This window comes from Phodopus roborovskii, unplaced genomic scaffold (genome assembly GCF_943737965.1).
Source record: "Phodopus roborovskii unplaced genomic scaffold, PHOROB, whole genome shotgun sequence".
NCBI lineage: Eukaryota > Metazoa > Chordata > Mammalia > Rodentia > Cricetidae > Phodopus > Phodopus roborovskii.
Window position 1 is genome coordinate 6,240,413 of NW_026126515.1, and position 16,054 is coordinate 6,256,466.

Genomic DNA, 16,054 nt, shown 5'->3' on the forward strand with positions numbered 1-16,054 from the left:
TTGCCTTTGCCCATCCCCTGATCTTCCTGCTACTGACAGATGGGGAAAATGAACAGAGCACCCATGGTTGTAGACTGTCTCATCCTGCTCATTCAATCCCTCAACTTCTGGGACTCCTGAGGAGTCATCAACAAAGACAAACTAATTGCTGAGACAGTTTTGGCCCTGATTCCCCAGGCAGAGCTGGGAGGAGACAGTGAAGACATGTCTGGCCACAGGGCTATTTACACTGTGCCAGTGTCAGCCTGTGATGACAGATGCCCACAGCAGGGAATATGGAGGATGTCTGATGCATCACTTCCCCGGAGAATAGACTCATAGTTGGCCTGGGAGGCCAAGCTTGGGCTTCTGAACTGGCTGGAGGCTGTCCCCAGATGTGCACACCTTGGGCAGGTGGGCATGCTGGAGTGAAACTTCACTCCTCTGGTAAAAATGGTGTGGGAGCCCAGGGTAGGCAGAGAGACAATTAATTCCTGACTTCACTCCAATTTGGAGCACATTTCTTCCTCTCTTTTAGCCAGTAGTTCAGCATGGACGTGGGGACAGAAATTTAGTTTGTAAGGATGCTGTGAAGATTCGCTTTGTGGAAACAATGGATGTTGGACAGAACTTCTAAACTGGCTCCTTCTAAACTGGCTCAATCTCAGGAGTCCCTTTCCCTCCAATGCCCCTTCCTTCCACTGCCCTGCCTTTCTTCCCTTCCTTCCTTCTTTTTCTTTCTTTCTTTCTTTCTTTCTTTCTTTCTTTCTTTCTTTCCTTCCTTCCTCCTTTCTTTCTCTTTCATCCTTTTTTCCTTCCTTCCTTCCCTCTTTCCCTCCCCCATCCTTCCCTCCCATCCTTCTTTCCTCCCTTCCCTTCTCTTCTTCCTTTCATCCCCTTAAGTTGCTTTTGATCATGGTATTTTACCTCAGCAATAGAAAAGTAACTGACATGGACGATGGCAAGCTCTTTTTCATGGAGTTATGGCAGATTCTAAACAAGTATGTGAGTCCCTGAGCACAATAGCCACTACTTTGTAGCAATGATCATACCACCCACAATTCAGACTTTCTCTTTCCTCAAGTTCCATGGCCACCCTAAACGAGAATAGACATTTGCTTCAAAGATGACCCCATCTGTGTCCCCACAGAGGCTAACGTCACTACAAAAAGTGAGGTGGAGAGGGCTCTGGGCAGACCCTAGCTCATCTCACACAGTCTAGTCACCCATACTCCAGCCCTTCCTGAAGTAGTTCAGAGATGCCACATATCACAGTCCCACCCTTGCAAAGCAGGGAGGGAGCTAGCTAAGCCTGGAACACAATTCTCAGGCGGCTTCAAATCGTTTGGAAGAAGCCCTCAGAACACCACCCGTCCAGAGATAATACTTGCTCAGCTTGACTGGAATCTGGTAAAACCCATTTCTCTAGGACAGGGGACTGATGTCTCTACCCAGGTCCAGGAAAACAGATAAACCCTACCCCAGTATAGCTGTTCCCCAGGCTGAGGTCCTTCAGGTTTTAAATGCCTGAGCCAGAGCTCCAGAAATCCACCTACAGACAGTGAATTATAGGGTGCGAGAGGCAGGAGTCAGGAGAGATGGGTCCAGGCTTCAGGTTCTTCTGAAGCATGGGTATGGTATACCATGACACCTACAAGCATCATTAGGACTCACTACAATACGAAGGCCTTCTAAATGCTCCAAATAGTTGCTAAGGGTGATACTGACAATACTATCATTGCTGCTGTGACTTGCCCTAAGGTTCTCTGCCCCAGACCTCCCCAAATCCTCACAGACCCAACTTTCCCCAGGACTGACATCACAGAACTACCCCCATAACAGCCCTTATGGGACAAAGCTTTTGTCCTGTGAGCTTCCAATAAATCTTCAACCATACTTATGGACACTCATTCTTTCAAGTCTAGATACTTCCTCACTTCCAAAACACCCATCCTTGATAAGTATACCTCTTGCAGGGAGGGTCTTTGTATCTCTAGGCACAGGGCATTTTATTGCTGGGCATTTACAGATGCTACTAAGTTGCACCCTTTGCTCAGTTTCAAGTTGAGCTCTGCTTTCCAGAAACATCTACCCTTTGCCTTTTTCTCCATAGGATCCCAGGGAAACAGCCTTCCTCCTTCTATATAGGGTAATTATTTGAGCATGCCTCCATTAACACTTAGGCCTGGGTTACATGCAGCCAACCTGCCTGCCTGCCAATTGTGGCGGTCATGATCCTTTATGCACAAATAACTCATGAAATATGTGACTGAAAAAAAAAGAAAAAAGAACAACAGCAACAAAAATATGAAGACGGTGCACATACTCCCAGTATGCCTCCCAGTCTAATCCCCTAGGATATATCTCTTGCAAGCAGGTCTGGGATTTCCCAGGTCAATAAGATCTGGGCCATCTGAGGATCAGACACACTGCTTTAAGTACTTGTTTCACTTGCAATTCTCACTCTGCAAATCTTAGATGAGTTCTTCAGCCTTCTTGAGGCTGTGTTTCCCCACCTGTTAAACGGGCTTCAAGATCCCCGGCTTGTGTCTGTGCAAATTAAATGAGGCAATGCAGGTAAAGTGATGCTTCAGCAAATGGCAGGCATTAATGTTCACAGGGTGCTGCCTTTCTTGAAGGACAGAGGGACAGAGTCTGCAGTCCCTGGAGAGCCAGGGAGGGGGCCTAGGTTCTGAGGTAAACTCATTCCAGGCTAGGCAGATGGAAAGATATTCTCGTGGCAAACAGCTGGAGCCCACCACTGCAGGTTTGGAGCCAAGTGCCAGCCCCGCCCGTCCCAGCAAAGGGGCCTTGGGGTTGACATAGCCAGTGCCAAGCCTGATGAGGCAGCTGCCAACTTTCCAGTTAACCCAGATGTCTGTCTTATATGGAAACTCAAAAATATGGCCTCAATCAAAGTGGCTCTTGAGAGCGGTGTGTTCCCAGACTCTGGCAGGACACTGAAGAGTATGGGGCCTTTTACTAACTCCCAAGGGGTCAAGAACACAGGGATCCAGCTAAAGCCCAGAGGTCACTGGGGGACATGCTCTATCACTCATTTAGAGGGAGGGGAAGAGAGGGACTCACAATGGGTCTAGAGAGACTCCTGGAGCCATCTCCTTGAGGAATGGAACTCTGAAATTCCTCTGAAAGAAAAGGGGATTCTCTGTGCTGTTAGAACGGCGACTTCAAGGCAGTCCTCTTGTATGTTAGAAATAGCAACACTTGGGTCTGGAGAGGTAGCTCAGGTGTTTAAGAGCACTAGTTGTTTTTCCAGAGGTCCTGAGTTCATTTCCCAGCAAGCACATGGTGGCTCACAACCATCTGTAATGAGAACTGATGCCCTTTTCTGGCCTGCATGCGTGCATGCAGACAGAGCACTGTATACATAATAAATAGATAATTTTTTTTAAAAAAGAGGAATAGTAGCATTCTGCAGGGACTATCTTCAACAGTCAGCCACGGAGCCTTGAAAGACCATTATGACCCAGAGAAGCCATGGCATTCTGTGGGTCCTCAGCTGCCCATTCTCTTGCTCTCACTGTGACTTAAGCCTGTCGGGGAAGACAAAGATTTCCCTAAGAGACACAGTCCCGCTTTATCAGAGTAAAATAAATGTAAAACCACTAAGGATAAGAATGTTCTAGAATCCAGAAGTTCTGCTTTTCTTGCCAAGCATCCCCCCAACTCATTCAGCAGTTCCTTTTGTCTTCCAATGCTTGCACAGTAGCTTGTTTGTCATGCCACTTAAACACCCCTGGCAGCCCTGGGGTAAGGTGTGGAGCTTGATGTCTTGGCAAACTGTCAACACAAATAAGGTTCCTCAATGTCTTGCCCCTTCCCCGAACAGGGCGCTGCTGCACTTTCATGTGTTTGAAATGTTTATGTTGCCCTGGTCTTTGTTATTTCTTGCTCAGTATGCAGGAATGCTTGCCATTCCAGGGTCTGTACCCTGCTGCCCAGCTTGCTGAGCTGTGCCAAACACGTGGGGAAGAAGGTTGGGGCACCACCTGAGAGATGCAGGGGAAGAGCTGAGCTTTAAGTGTGCGTATGGGGGCTCAGTCTGTGCTTTGCACCACCATGTACATGTTGTAGTACAACTGATCCAGAGATCTCTTCCCATTCCCACGAGGCTGAGGTCCAGGCCCTGACTGATCCAAGATGGCCAGCTCTATCTACTAGGAGCCAAGTCCTTGGTCAACCATTGGGCTAATCTCACAGTCCAGACTGTGAGTGGGGCAGGTAGGCAGGCAAACAGCCCCCAAAGAGCAAATGTTCGCCTTCTCACTGACTTCACCCTTCCAAGTGAGGATGTCTTTTAGAACTTGTTTTTGGTCACTGTGCACACACCAGCCCCTGCTAAAAGGACCAGCCAAGGATTGCTCCCTGACCAGAGAAGTCCCCACAGCCTGCATCTCTGCATTCTGAACCAGCTGGGTCCCATTCTCCTGCTTAAATCCCATAACAAGTAGATGTGACATTTAATTGAAGAGTCTGGGGCCCAGAGAGATGGCTCGACAAACCCAATGATCCGAGTTCAATCTCTGGAATCTACAAAGTGGAAGGAGAGAATCATAAGTTGTCTTCTGACCTCTACATACATGCACACACACACACACACACACACACACACACATACACACACACCACTAATATCACCTGACGGGCCTCACACACCAACTTCACTGTTAGAAGAGGGACTGACCTCAAGAACCCACAGGGCCCTAGGTGTCCCCTGACCCCATCAGAGAGCTATATGTCAAGAGCTCAGGGTCATGCATCATAGCCAAATCTCAGAGACCTGGGGCCTGCAGACTTGCCCAAAGGATGGTTCTGAGAGGGACCTGCACCTCAGCTGTGAGGGAGGAAGGATCCTGGAGAGTCAGGCCCCATCAAAAATCCACATCTGTTGGCAACTGAGCCTACTCTCCCCATCCATTGACTCTCAGACTCAAGAGGCAATTCCATGACTCCACTCAGGCCTCAAGACAAGCAGGAGTCTCTGAGGCTGTAGCCTTGGAACTGCCTCTTGGATGAACACTTGCTACTCCCTCCTAAGACAGTCCTACTAGGCCAGGAGCAGGTCAGCACTTTGGCCAGCACTCTAGCCAGCAGCAGGGGTTAGATGTCCCCCAAAGGGCTGATGTTGTATGCAGGAGCCAACCTATAAAATGGCACTTACAATCCCTGCACGCCCCACTCCAGGGACCATTGTTCCCTTTTTGGTCTCACCTACAAATACAATTTTCTAGAACTGCTAAATTCTTCCCTACCTGTAGTGATATATTACTTATTATTTATTAAAGCTTTCAGAAAGCAAAGTCAGCCACAAGCTATTGAAGCCATGCTGAGGAGAGGAATTAGTCTGAGGTTTGCTGGAGCCAGGATCACCTGCCATTCTGAGATAGAGTGAGAGCTAGTGCCCAGCTGCTTTGCTTTTCTGATCTTCAGCTTGAAGTTTGAGCCCCACCCCTTTGATCATCCTCCCCCTAGTCATCTTGAATGTCCCCTCCTCTAAGAAGCTTTCCCTGATTCACCACCTCAGGGTACAGCAGAAAAGCTCCTCATCTAATGGCGTCACAGACACCATTAGCAGCAGATTTGCCTGTTTATGAAGATGGCTCTGATCATATGGAAGAATCCCCATTCCTAATTTGTGCAAAAGTGCCCCAGGGCCCATGAGGAGCCTGTTTGCACTGTCTGTCCCCACAGCACTCGGCACTGGTCTAGATGCTACACTATTTCTAAAGCCAACCTGCAGCCCATAAGCCAACAAGCTTGGAGAGGGGAGGAGTTGCTTCTACCCCATTCTCCATGGTCCACTCGGGGTCTTCCCACCAAATGTGTCTTCATCAGTGAGAACACTTGTGGGCTGAACCAAATGTGGGATATAGAAGTGCCAAGCATTGGCTCGAGGAGGGAAAACGAGAGAACAAAAGTGTCACATGCACTCAAAATGTTCCTGGCTTCTTGGGGAGTCCCCAAGCAGACAGCCATGTTTCTTCTCCGTGCCAGTTTGCTCCTTCTCCCTTTCTTGAAGAGACCTCTTCATCATCAGCAGCACCAGCAGCATCAACACTCAGCCTCCATCAGTATCCAATAAAGATTGACTCCACAACACCCCACAGATATCAAAATCTGTGGCTGCCATAGTACAAAATGCCATAGTACATAACCTATGCATATCCCCCCACTTTAGGTCACTACGAGATTGATTATAATAATTTATGCAATATGAATTATGTGCAAATTAGCGCTTTGCCGTATTTTAGGGACTATGACAAGAAAAAAGTGCTGTGTGTGATCAGTAGAGACCCAACTATACAGTAACCAAGGCGTGAGGAGAGCAGGGCTCACGCTACTGCTGTAGACACAGGACCCCAGAAAGGTGGAAGGCTACAAAAGCACATGCTCACATAGCAAGTACTTCATTTCGTGTCGGTTCAGCATCAGGCTTCATGAGAAGCAAATTCAAGTTTTACTTTTGGAACTTGCATTATCCTTCCAATATTTTTAAAAATTAATTATGGTTTTGTTTGTTGTTGTGTGGAGGCGTGTGTATGTGTATGAGTGTGTGAGTATCACACTTGCATGTGGAGGTCACAGGACAATTCGTGATGTCAGCTCTTCCCCCATGTGGGTCCCAGGGATTGAACTCAAGTTGCCAGGCTTAGTGGCAGGTGCCATCTCACTGGCCCTGTATTTCTAACACTTTTGATCTGATATTGGTTGAATCTGCAGTTACAGACTTTCAAATATGAAGAGCCATCTATACAAGATGTACCATGTAGTCACCATAGCAACCCTGTAAGACTGACACTATTACCCTTCAGTGCCAGACTTCACAGGAGAGGGGATCAGGGCAGGGAGAGGTAAACAAGCAGAGAAGGCTCCCGACACGTGTTCGAGACTAAAGCCTTTGAGCTGAATGAATGACATCTTCAGCTCTTTCACAGAAACACACAGTACTGTGAAACCATCTGCACTTATTATTTATGTGTGTGTGTGTGTGTGTGTGTGGGTAAAACATAGTCATCGTTGTACGGTTGAGTCTGATGCTGGGGACAGTCCTGCCCCTCCCACTTTTGGGCTGTGCTCCAGGCCTCCCACAAAACAGCTCACCGAGCTGACTGTTGACAGACAAGAATACATGGTAGGTCCAGGCCTGGAGGTTGAGGGTGGGGAGACAGGCTGAACAGGCAGAAGCCATACTCAGGCACAGGCACCTGGTCACCCCTCCCAGACTAAGACCTCTGGGAACTGTGTGAATGTTCCCCAGTGCCTGGCACATAAGAGGCATCCAGCCCACATCTGCTGAATGAACAAATGAATGGGTGAATGTGTGTTGGGATTTACCCAACCATCCAAAAGGGATGAGGAACTGGGGCTCTCACACCACATTGTTGAGGGCATTTTCAGACAGGCACTCAACTTTGGTCCAGGAGGGGAGGAGGAGACCTAAGATCCTCAGAGAAAGGAGACATTTTAGGTTCCTGGGGTATCAGAGGGTGGAAGGGGTCTATCACTGGCTGGAATCCCTCTCGTCTTCTATAAAAGTGGGATTCCCCACATAGACTATCAGGTTGAGCAGAGACCCAGCTGCTGGGCAGAGGGGCTGAGCTGGCTCCTCAAGGCACATCTGGATGTATTGCCTGGCCTTGGGAACCCTTGGTGGGGAGGGGTGAGGAGAGAGCTTCCCGCCACCCCTCCATCTTGATGCCAGTACTCACCTGGTCTGGGTGGGCATGGAGCACATGAGTTCACCCCCCAGAAGGTCCCCACACTGCCACAGCAGTCTTCCTGAGAAGTCAGCTCCACCAGGGGGTTAGAACACTGGAGAAGAGACCATAGGCAACACCTGTGGCACCTGCTGTCCATGCACCAGGGGTCCTAGGCTCAACTCACAGCCAGCCAGCATTTTTCTGAGTCCAAACTCTATGCTGCCTCAGAGCACTAGTGATGGCTCTTCTACCAGGGGACTTCTGTGGTCCCTTTCTGTGTGCCTGGCACTGACAGGCACTGCACGTAGCTCAGGAAGGAGACCTGGCCTGTCCACATCAGCACCCCTCCCCCTTTTAGACAGAGTCTCTGTAGCTCAGGCTGACCCTGAGTTCACTTTGTAGCTACGGATTACCTTAAGTTTTTGACCTCCTTGCCTCTAACTCCTATGTGCTGGGGTTACGGGGTGAACCACCATGCCTGGTTTATGTGGCACCAGGGGTCAAGCTGGGGGCCTTCTGAATGTGAGACAAGCACTCTACCAACTGAACTACACCCCCAACCCACTCAGGTCCCTTTGTGCTGTGGCATTGCCCATATGGGAAATGGACGCATGTTCCACAAAAACAAGGGAGAAAGAGAAGACTATAGACTGGGGGGGGGGGGCATAGTGCCCTGAAGAGCTGAGAGAGAAGCTTCGTTCTCACCTGTCCATTCACTGTGCTCAGGTAACACCGGCCCAGAAGTCCCCGATGCCTGGCCAGCACTGGAGGTGGTGGCCGGGGGCCCTCTCCAGCCTGGGCAGGTATGCTGTTGCTGGACCAGTGGCTGTGGCTCGGGCCAGCAGGGGGTCGGCGAGAGGCTCTGGTCTCCACACTGTTTTCATCCAGGGCAGGGCCCACCTCACCCCGGACCCTCGCCACCTGGTGTATCTGCACAGAGGCCTCAGGCGGGTGCTGAATGTGTACCTTCACCAACGAGGGGTTCACAGAGGCTAGGCAGAAGAGCTGGAGTCAGAGCCAAGAAACAGGCTCCTGCCTCATTTTCACCCTAGATCAGGCAGGCTCCAGACTGTGTGTCTCTCCAAAAGCCCCTTCCATCTCTGCCTGTCATGTGGAACTAGGACAATGGCCCCGCCCCGCCCCTAGACGGGAGGAAGTGGTAACTCCTCCATGGAAGGCTCTGCTTTGAAAGCTTTGCAGTTCTTTCTGACTCTACTTCCTCTGTGACCGTGTGCAGCCCAGAGTGCCATCAAACCACACACAAGCCATGGTCAAGGGATTCCTGAGGGTCATCCGATCACACAGCCTTCATGGGCAGTCTGGGCCCAGGGGCCCCATCCCAACTCTTATGGAATTCTGTATGTTTGTACCTTTAATTTGTCACCTATTAACCGAAGGCAGGGAAATGAAATGCAGGCTGAATTCTACCCCCCATCCATTCACCCCTCGATTGCCCAGGCTGGGAGTGGGGTGTTGTCCTCCCAGCACAGGATAAAGGCACACATGGAGGGACTCTGATGAAAAGGAAGGCAGAATGACATGAAGATCCATCCCAACCCAGCTGCCAGTGATGGCAGCACACACTCTACCTGGTACACCTCACAGGCTGGCTGCCCCAAATTGCTGGCACTTACCGAGCTGGTTAGAGAGAGGCAGCATGAAGGTAGATTGCTTCAAGGGTCCTTCCAGCAGGGCTCTGTGGTGGGAGCCTCTCCTCAGAGGTTCCCTGTCTGGCTGTGGGACAGGAAGATGGCAGAACTTCCCGGTGGAGTTGGCTGGACACCAGCACTCATCCCGGCCAATGCAGCGCCCTCCGTTCAGGCAGGGGATCTGGCAGAAATCTACAACAACACTCAAAGTGATTGGCAGCTGACCTCAAGTTGGTGACAAGCAAGCAGGGACACCAAATTTGGGGGGCTTGGAGGGTGTAGAGTCCCTTGCAATGCAGGGCCTTTCCTTGAAGCTCTTGAGTAAAGAGGAGCAGATAACCATCCTTTTAGAGAAGCCTCCTGTGTCCCTCCTGCCCACCACAGTAACCTAGAGCACAGGCAGGGTCACGGTTCCTCTCTATCAAAGCAACAAAGCAACTTGGACTCAGAGAGGTTATGTGAGTTGGCTGGAGTTACACAGCCAGGCTGGGACAGAGCTGGGACAAGACTCACTCCCTCTTGTGACTTTTAACAACTGACAGAGTTATAGGATAAGAGGCTTCAAGACTAGGGTTCCCTGAGAGGCAGCCCACCCCCTCTTCCCCCATTACCGCCACGCCAAGATCATCTGTAGGAAGGGAACTCACAGATACGGAAGCCAGACTTGGGGTCATGCCCATGGCCACCCTGGCTGTACAGGGTGGTAGTGTCACCCTTCTCACAGCTGTTGGCACAGCGTCCACGGGCACAGGTCTGCTTGCAGATGGTGGGAGTGAAGACAACCTTGATCTTCTTGATTTTCTCGGTGAGGTTCATCCCTGCAAAGAGAGGGCTCGGGTCCTGGATGGAGCCAAAGCATAACCCTGATCTCCAGAGCCTGGTGCAAAAAGCCCTTAGACCGGGAGGTACGACCTACTGCACCTGCTAAGACCTGGACCCAAGCTCTGCAGTCAAGGGAGGGTGATCGTTTTAAGTGCCCAGATATGTCCCCTTAAGCTAAGCCCGTGTTTTGTGTACCCTGATATGTACTGCTGCAAGAGAGACCATACAGAACTGCACTGACCATTCTCATATAGCTAACTGAATTTTTCTTCCTTTTTTTGATTTTTCTTTGTTTGTTTTCCAGACAGGGTTTCTTTGTGTCGCTTTGGAGCCTGTCCTGGAACTCACTTTGTAGATTAAAGGTGTGTACCACCACAGCCCGGCTTGAATATTTCATTTTACAGTTGGACTGAGGTGGAAAGATCGCCATGGTGCCCTTCAGTACACAGCCAAAAAGCGCGGGCCTAGGCTTTGAGCGCAAGGGCAGGGAGTGGTACATAGGTCCGGCTGGCAGGGAAGGGGTTTCCCAGGGGAAACAGAGGAAGATAAGGCCTGAGGGGTGGCTAGAATCAGATTTGGTGGGGTGGGAGGGGGGGAGGGGGAGGAGATCTGGTTACCAGCTTCATTTAGCAGAGTGTGGGGAAGCCAGCAACACATCAAGGAGGAAGTGAGGGCTGCAGGCAATGGCAGTTGCATGGTGGTATGGGGGTTTCCTAGAAGCAGCTGGCCGCACCGGTCCAGGATTGCAGTTAGCAGAAAAGATAATGCAGAAGTGCATGAGTCAGGGAACTGAGGCCCCAGCTGGATGTGGAGCAAGTAAAAGCAGGCAGAGATGACAGAGCAGGGGATGGCAGACTGCCATCAAAGTCCTAGGATCCAGATGGATTAGTGTGACACTCTGGAACTTGGCACAAAGCAAGTGCACCGATACTGTGTGTTGGTTGGCTGAAAAAGTGAAGGACAAGGTGACAGCTCTGTCCTCTGGGAGTGGAGGGGGGAGCAGAGGCGAGGCAAGGATGGTTCAGATTTAGATGCTCTGCTGTCCTAGGTCCAGATGCAGGACAGTCTTACCCCAAGGCGGTGAGAGGTGGTTCACATGGGATCCTGGCTGGGTGCCATCTCTCAGCTCCAGTCCTGGTCCCGAAGGCAAAGCGTTGGATGTCAGCTGGCCATTGGCACCAGTGGCCGGATAACGGCGAACAGTCCTGGACAACCCTGTGAGCTGCTGCAAGGGGCGGGTCTGGCTCAGGCCATTCAGGGTCCTGTGGAGATGACCATGGCCTGGGGGTTTGCATCCCAGGAGCAGCATCTCTCAGCCTTCTGCCATCTAGCTGCCCTCAACCCATCATTTGCACTAGAAGATTTCTATCCATTAAGATGCCTTCTCCTACCCATACAGAGCTGACTCCTGGATGTATGAGTGTCCAGACACAAGGACCAAGGGTGGTCAGTCTTCCAAGAGGGAGGATCTACACCTATTAGAATATTTAGGAAACCCATCCTCAGGACTTTTGACTACAATGGACTTTCCTGTGTAGCTCCGACATTCTGGCAGTCTTTGCCAGCCCACTCATGGGCCAGCCCAGCACTGAAACCATGGTGTGTGCCAAAACCTTGCTATTTTTACCCCCCCCCCCAGTATCAGGGACATACACATGCTAGACAAGCACTCTACTACTGCTACGTCTCCAGCTCTGTTTAACATCTTTTATTTTGAAGCTTGGTCCAGGCTGGCCTCAAATTCACTGTTCTTTTGCCTCAGCCTGCCCAGTGCTGGGATTACAGATAAGTCTCACCATGCCTGGCCCTGCCATTTCTCTATATAACCCTCTCTGTAATTTATAATGTGGGACAGGTGAGCAACAAATATACAGGCATAAATCACTCAGGGGCAGAGCCTAGAATCTATCTCCCAATTAAGTAATATAAAAATAACACAATAACCATATTCAAAGAGAAAAAGAGAATTCATCATCTCCCATCCCAACAGAGAAGATACTTTTGCCTATTTTTCAACCTTTTCTCACATATATAATTTTATAAGATTATCATCAACTGTAGATACAATTTAATTTTTTTAACTTAACACTATGCCTACTTTATACAATTAATTACACATTTCCCCCCAGATTTATCATTTTCCCTGCCCTGTGGCTGGTGATCTGAATCACACCTCAGAGGCATATTCCCATTGAATTTTTAGATTGTTGTTTTTCACTGTGGAAAGTCTCACACGTGTGATACACTTTCTCCTGTTAAAATATTCCTTTGGAGCCAACGAGATGGCTCAGTGGACAGAGGCACTCGCCACCAAGCTGGACTACCTAAGTTCACTCCCTGAAACACACATAGTAGAAAAACAGACAGACTGCTGCAAGTTGTCCTCTGATCTCCACGTACACACCATGCCCCCAGGAAAATAAATTCATGTAAAAAAATTTACATTTACATCCTTTAGGGGGGTTCATTGTTCCATTTAACTGTTTCATTCTGTGTTTGATTTTTTTTGTGTTCATGTGTGTAGGCCCATATGCACAAGTGTGCACATGTGTGTGGAGGTCAGAGTTTGACACTGGGCGTCTTCCTCAATTACTTTCCACTTTACTTTTTGAGATAGGTCCTTTCACTGAACCTAGAGCTGTGGTGATACATTATTTATGATTTAATAAAGTTTGCCTGAAGGATCAGAATGCAAAGCTAGCCACACTAGTTATCTATAGGAGGTGGGCAGTGGCAGCACACACCTTTAATCTCAGGACTCAGGAGACAGATGGATCTCTGTGAGTTCGAGGCCACCCAGGCCTACATGAGAGTGAATCAGTCTAAAAGAGAAACAGTTCATGCCTTAAATCTCAGCACCAGAGAGGTATATAAGGAAGAAGCTAAGGGTCTCATGTGAGATTCAGCTTCCAGGCACAGGGAAGACAGGATCTCCAATTCAGCCTTGGTAGAGGTAAGAGCTACTGGCTGGCTGCTTTGCTTTTCTGATCTTCAGCTTGAACCCCAATCTCTGTCTCTGGGTTTTTATTAGGCGTGTTACATAGAGCTCGCCAGCTGTGCTAGCATGGGTGGCCAGGAAGCCCAATGTACCATGTAGAGCAACCCCCTAGTACAGATGGTAATGACGATGATGAAGACAGGGAGCTCCATCTCCACCTGCCTAGGGCTGGAACTACGGACGTGAGTGCTCATACCTGGCTCTTTTTTTTTTTTTTTTTTTAACATGATGCTCACATGTGTAGAAAGCCCTTCAGCAAGTGAACCATTTCCCCAGCCCTCAAGGTTTTTAAATAACCATTTTTTACTTAGCCATTGTACTTTATGTGCTTGAAAATCTTTCAATAATAAACATTTTGAAAAATAGTTATGTCATTAGGATTAACTCAATTCCTCAGGCTTATCAAAGATTACAAACATCTTCAGCTTTAATAAATTTTGGTGTATTGTTTTCTGAAGGGGTCACATCAAAACATGTGTCACAGTATATACCAACATTACATGGAACCCCATTAATATATATATATATATATATCTTTTATGGGTTTCTTTTGTATCAGTTAAAATTTAAAAGTGGTTTTGTTTTGTTTTTTGAGACAGGGTTTCTCTGTGTAGCTTTGGAGCCTGTCCTTGAACTCACTCTGTAGACCAGGCTGGCCTCGAACTCACAGAGATCCGCCTGCCTCTGCCTCCCAAGTGCTGGGGTTAAAGGCGTGTGAGAGTTAATACAGCACAGAGATGTACCACATAGAACACACACTCACTAGTGTAGCCTATAATAGTAATTAATGTCATCACCATCAGGGTTGAGAGTGTGCTATGCAGCTGAGGCTAGCCTCATAATTGTAGTTTTCCTTTTGAGAGCTGGGATTACTGGCACGCACTGCCTGCTACTCCCAGCCTTATTGCCAAATTTTGTAATACATTAATCAAGTAAGCATAATAGCTACACTTCAATATTGCTTTTCTCTCCTTTTTAAATTTTAATTTAAAAAATATTTTTGTGCCAGGCAGTGGTGGCACATGCCGTCAATCCCAGCATTCGGGAGGCAGAGACAGGTGGGTCTCTATGAGTTCGAGGTCAGCTTGGGCTATTCAAAGAAACCCTGACTTGAAAAACAAAAACAAAACAAAACCCAAAAAAAAAAACCCACCAAAAATTATTTTTGTGTGTATGTGTATGGCTACGTGGGGATATATCCATGTGAATATAGTTGCCTGCTGAGACCAGAGGCACCATATCCCCTGGAGCTGAAGGTACAGGTGACCGTGAGCTGCCTGTGGGTGCTGAGAACTGAACTTGGGTCCTCTGTAAGAACAATGTGTGCTCTTAACAGCTGAGCCATTTCTCCAACCCCCTTCTTAAAATTACTTCTGCGGTTGAAATCTTGTTCATGGATGTATTTACTGTTGCTCTTTGACAACCATCTGAATTGTTTATCTTATAAACTTGAACAGATCTTCTCCATGTTTGTTATTGGACGGCCTCTATTGTAAATACTCTAGCATTCTGACACTGACATGAGCCACTGTATACACAACAACATCTGGACCATGGTGGATGTGAGGACATGTGAACATGGAATCTGAGAGGGGCTAAAGACTCACCCAACAATACACAATAGCTAAACCAAGACACTGGGATTCCAGATGGGCCACCCTGACTCCAGAGCTCATGTTCTTTGCCAGCCCAGACCCCAGTGGAAGTCAGCCTGGACTTAGGGGTTCTCCTCATTGGATTCCATGCCCCAACAGGATCTGGTCTGGGACCCTGGCCTTCTCCTACTTTAGAGCGGTTGGCTCTATGTGCTCAAGCCATGAGCATTCTGCTGACAGAAGCTAGACTTGGACAAGGTCAAAGTCTGATTACCTCATCTACCCAAGGCCCTGCCCTAAGCCCCATTGCACAGCCCTTGGCTCCTGGGAATGTCAATGCTGTTCCTTCTAGAACTTTCAGCAGCAAATCTTCTGCTTCCAGAGTTTGGGAGTTGGAGTAGGAGAGGGCCTGTTAGCCATGTGGAAATTCTAAGAGTGACACTGGTCCAGAATTGAGGCCTAAATGTCAGGTCCACTCCTCTCAGGGGGTCAGTACAATCTGCTGCATCAAAAGGAAAATCCTTCCGGGTGCTTCCAAGAGACTGCCCAAGAGAGCTGTGTGCAAGCCAGTGCATCACTAGACACTTCAAAGATCTTCAGGGCCAACTGAATTATTTCTCAGAGAACACTGGGCGAGCAAGTCTGGCTGCCCTAGTCACAGAGAGGACCTGGGTGCTCAGAGGGGAAAGGAAGGGGTTTGGAACAGAGGCTCAATATGGCTTCTTCCCAGCAGTGTAGCCTTGAGCACATCGCTTAGCTCCTCCCAGCCCCATCGTCCTCAGCAGCAGCAGGGTTAGGAATATCTACTCCACCGAGCTGTGGAGAGGGCTGAGAGAATAGAAGGGCTATGGCCATGCAATTACCTTACTAATACAACTGAGTGTTCATAAGAGGAAAAAGTATGACAGGACTTTCAAAGTGTGTGAACAAGGGGACAGAAGAGTTAGCTACAGTTTAAATAGCACCCGCACCTCAGCATCACACCAATGAGAAAATGTGACTGAGTCACTTAAAATTCCTCTCTATTTAAAAGGAGAAAAAGTTCAAGCATCCTTACACATAAAGGGCCAAGTGTGTAATCTTTTGTAACGTGTGTGTGTGTGTGTGTGTGTGTGTGTGTGTGTGTGTATTTAAAACAATCAGAGGCCTCTTCTGAACCCAATTCATTGTCATCCATTGATGTGACAGGGAGTCAAATGACAAAAATCCAAACGGTCTTCTGACTGAGAGGCTTACGACAAAGTGAATGACAAAACCCTGGCTCAACAGTAAGAGCACAGCCGTAAGCCA

General features: G+C 48.6%; 1 protein-coding gene across 3 annotated transcripts in view; it reads right to left on the reverse strand.

Annotated features, from left to right (window-relative positions):
• Positions 1-16,054, reverse strand: part of Ltbp2 (latent transforming growth factor beta binding protein 2) — an 88,224-nt gene that overhangs the window by 36,611 nt on the left and 35,559 nt on the right. For all 3 annotated transcript variants that reach the window (XM_051196336.1, XM_051196335.1, XM_051196337.1), the window contains exons 4-8: positions 11,243-11,433; positions 9,997-10,167; positions 9,335-9,541; positions 8,406-8,692; positions 7,710-7,812 (exon numbers count right to left, since the gene is read on the reverse strand). In XM_051196336.1, coding sequence (XP_051052293.1) covers positions 7,710-7,812; positions 8,406-8,692; positions 9,335-9,541; positions 9,997-10,167; positions 11,243-11,433 — 959 coding nt within the window. The remainder of the gene's footprint in view (positions 1-7,709; positions 7,813-8,405; positions 8,693-9,334; positions 9,542-9,996; positions 10,168-11,242; positions 11,434-16,054) is intronic.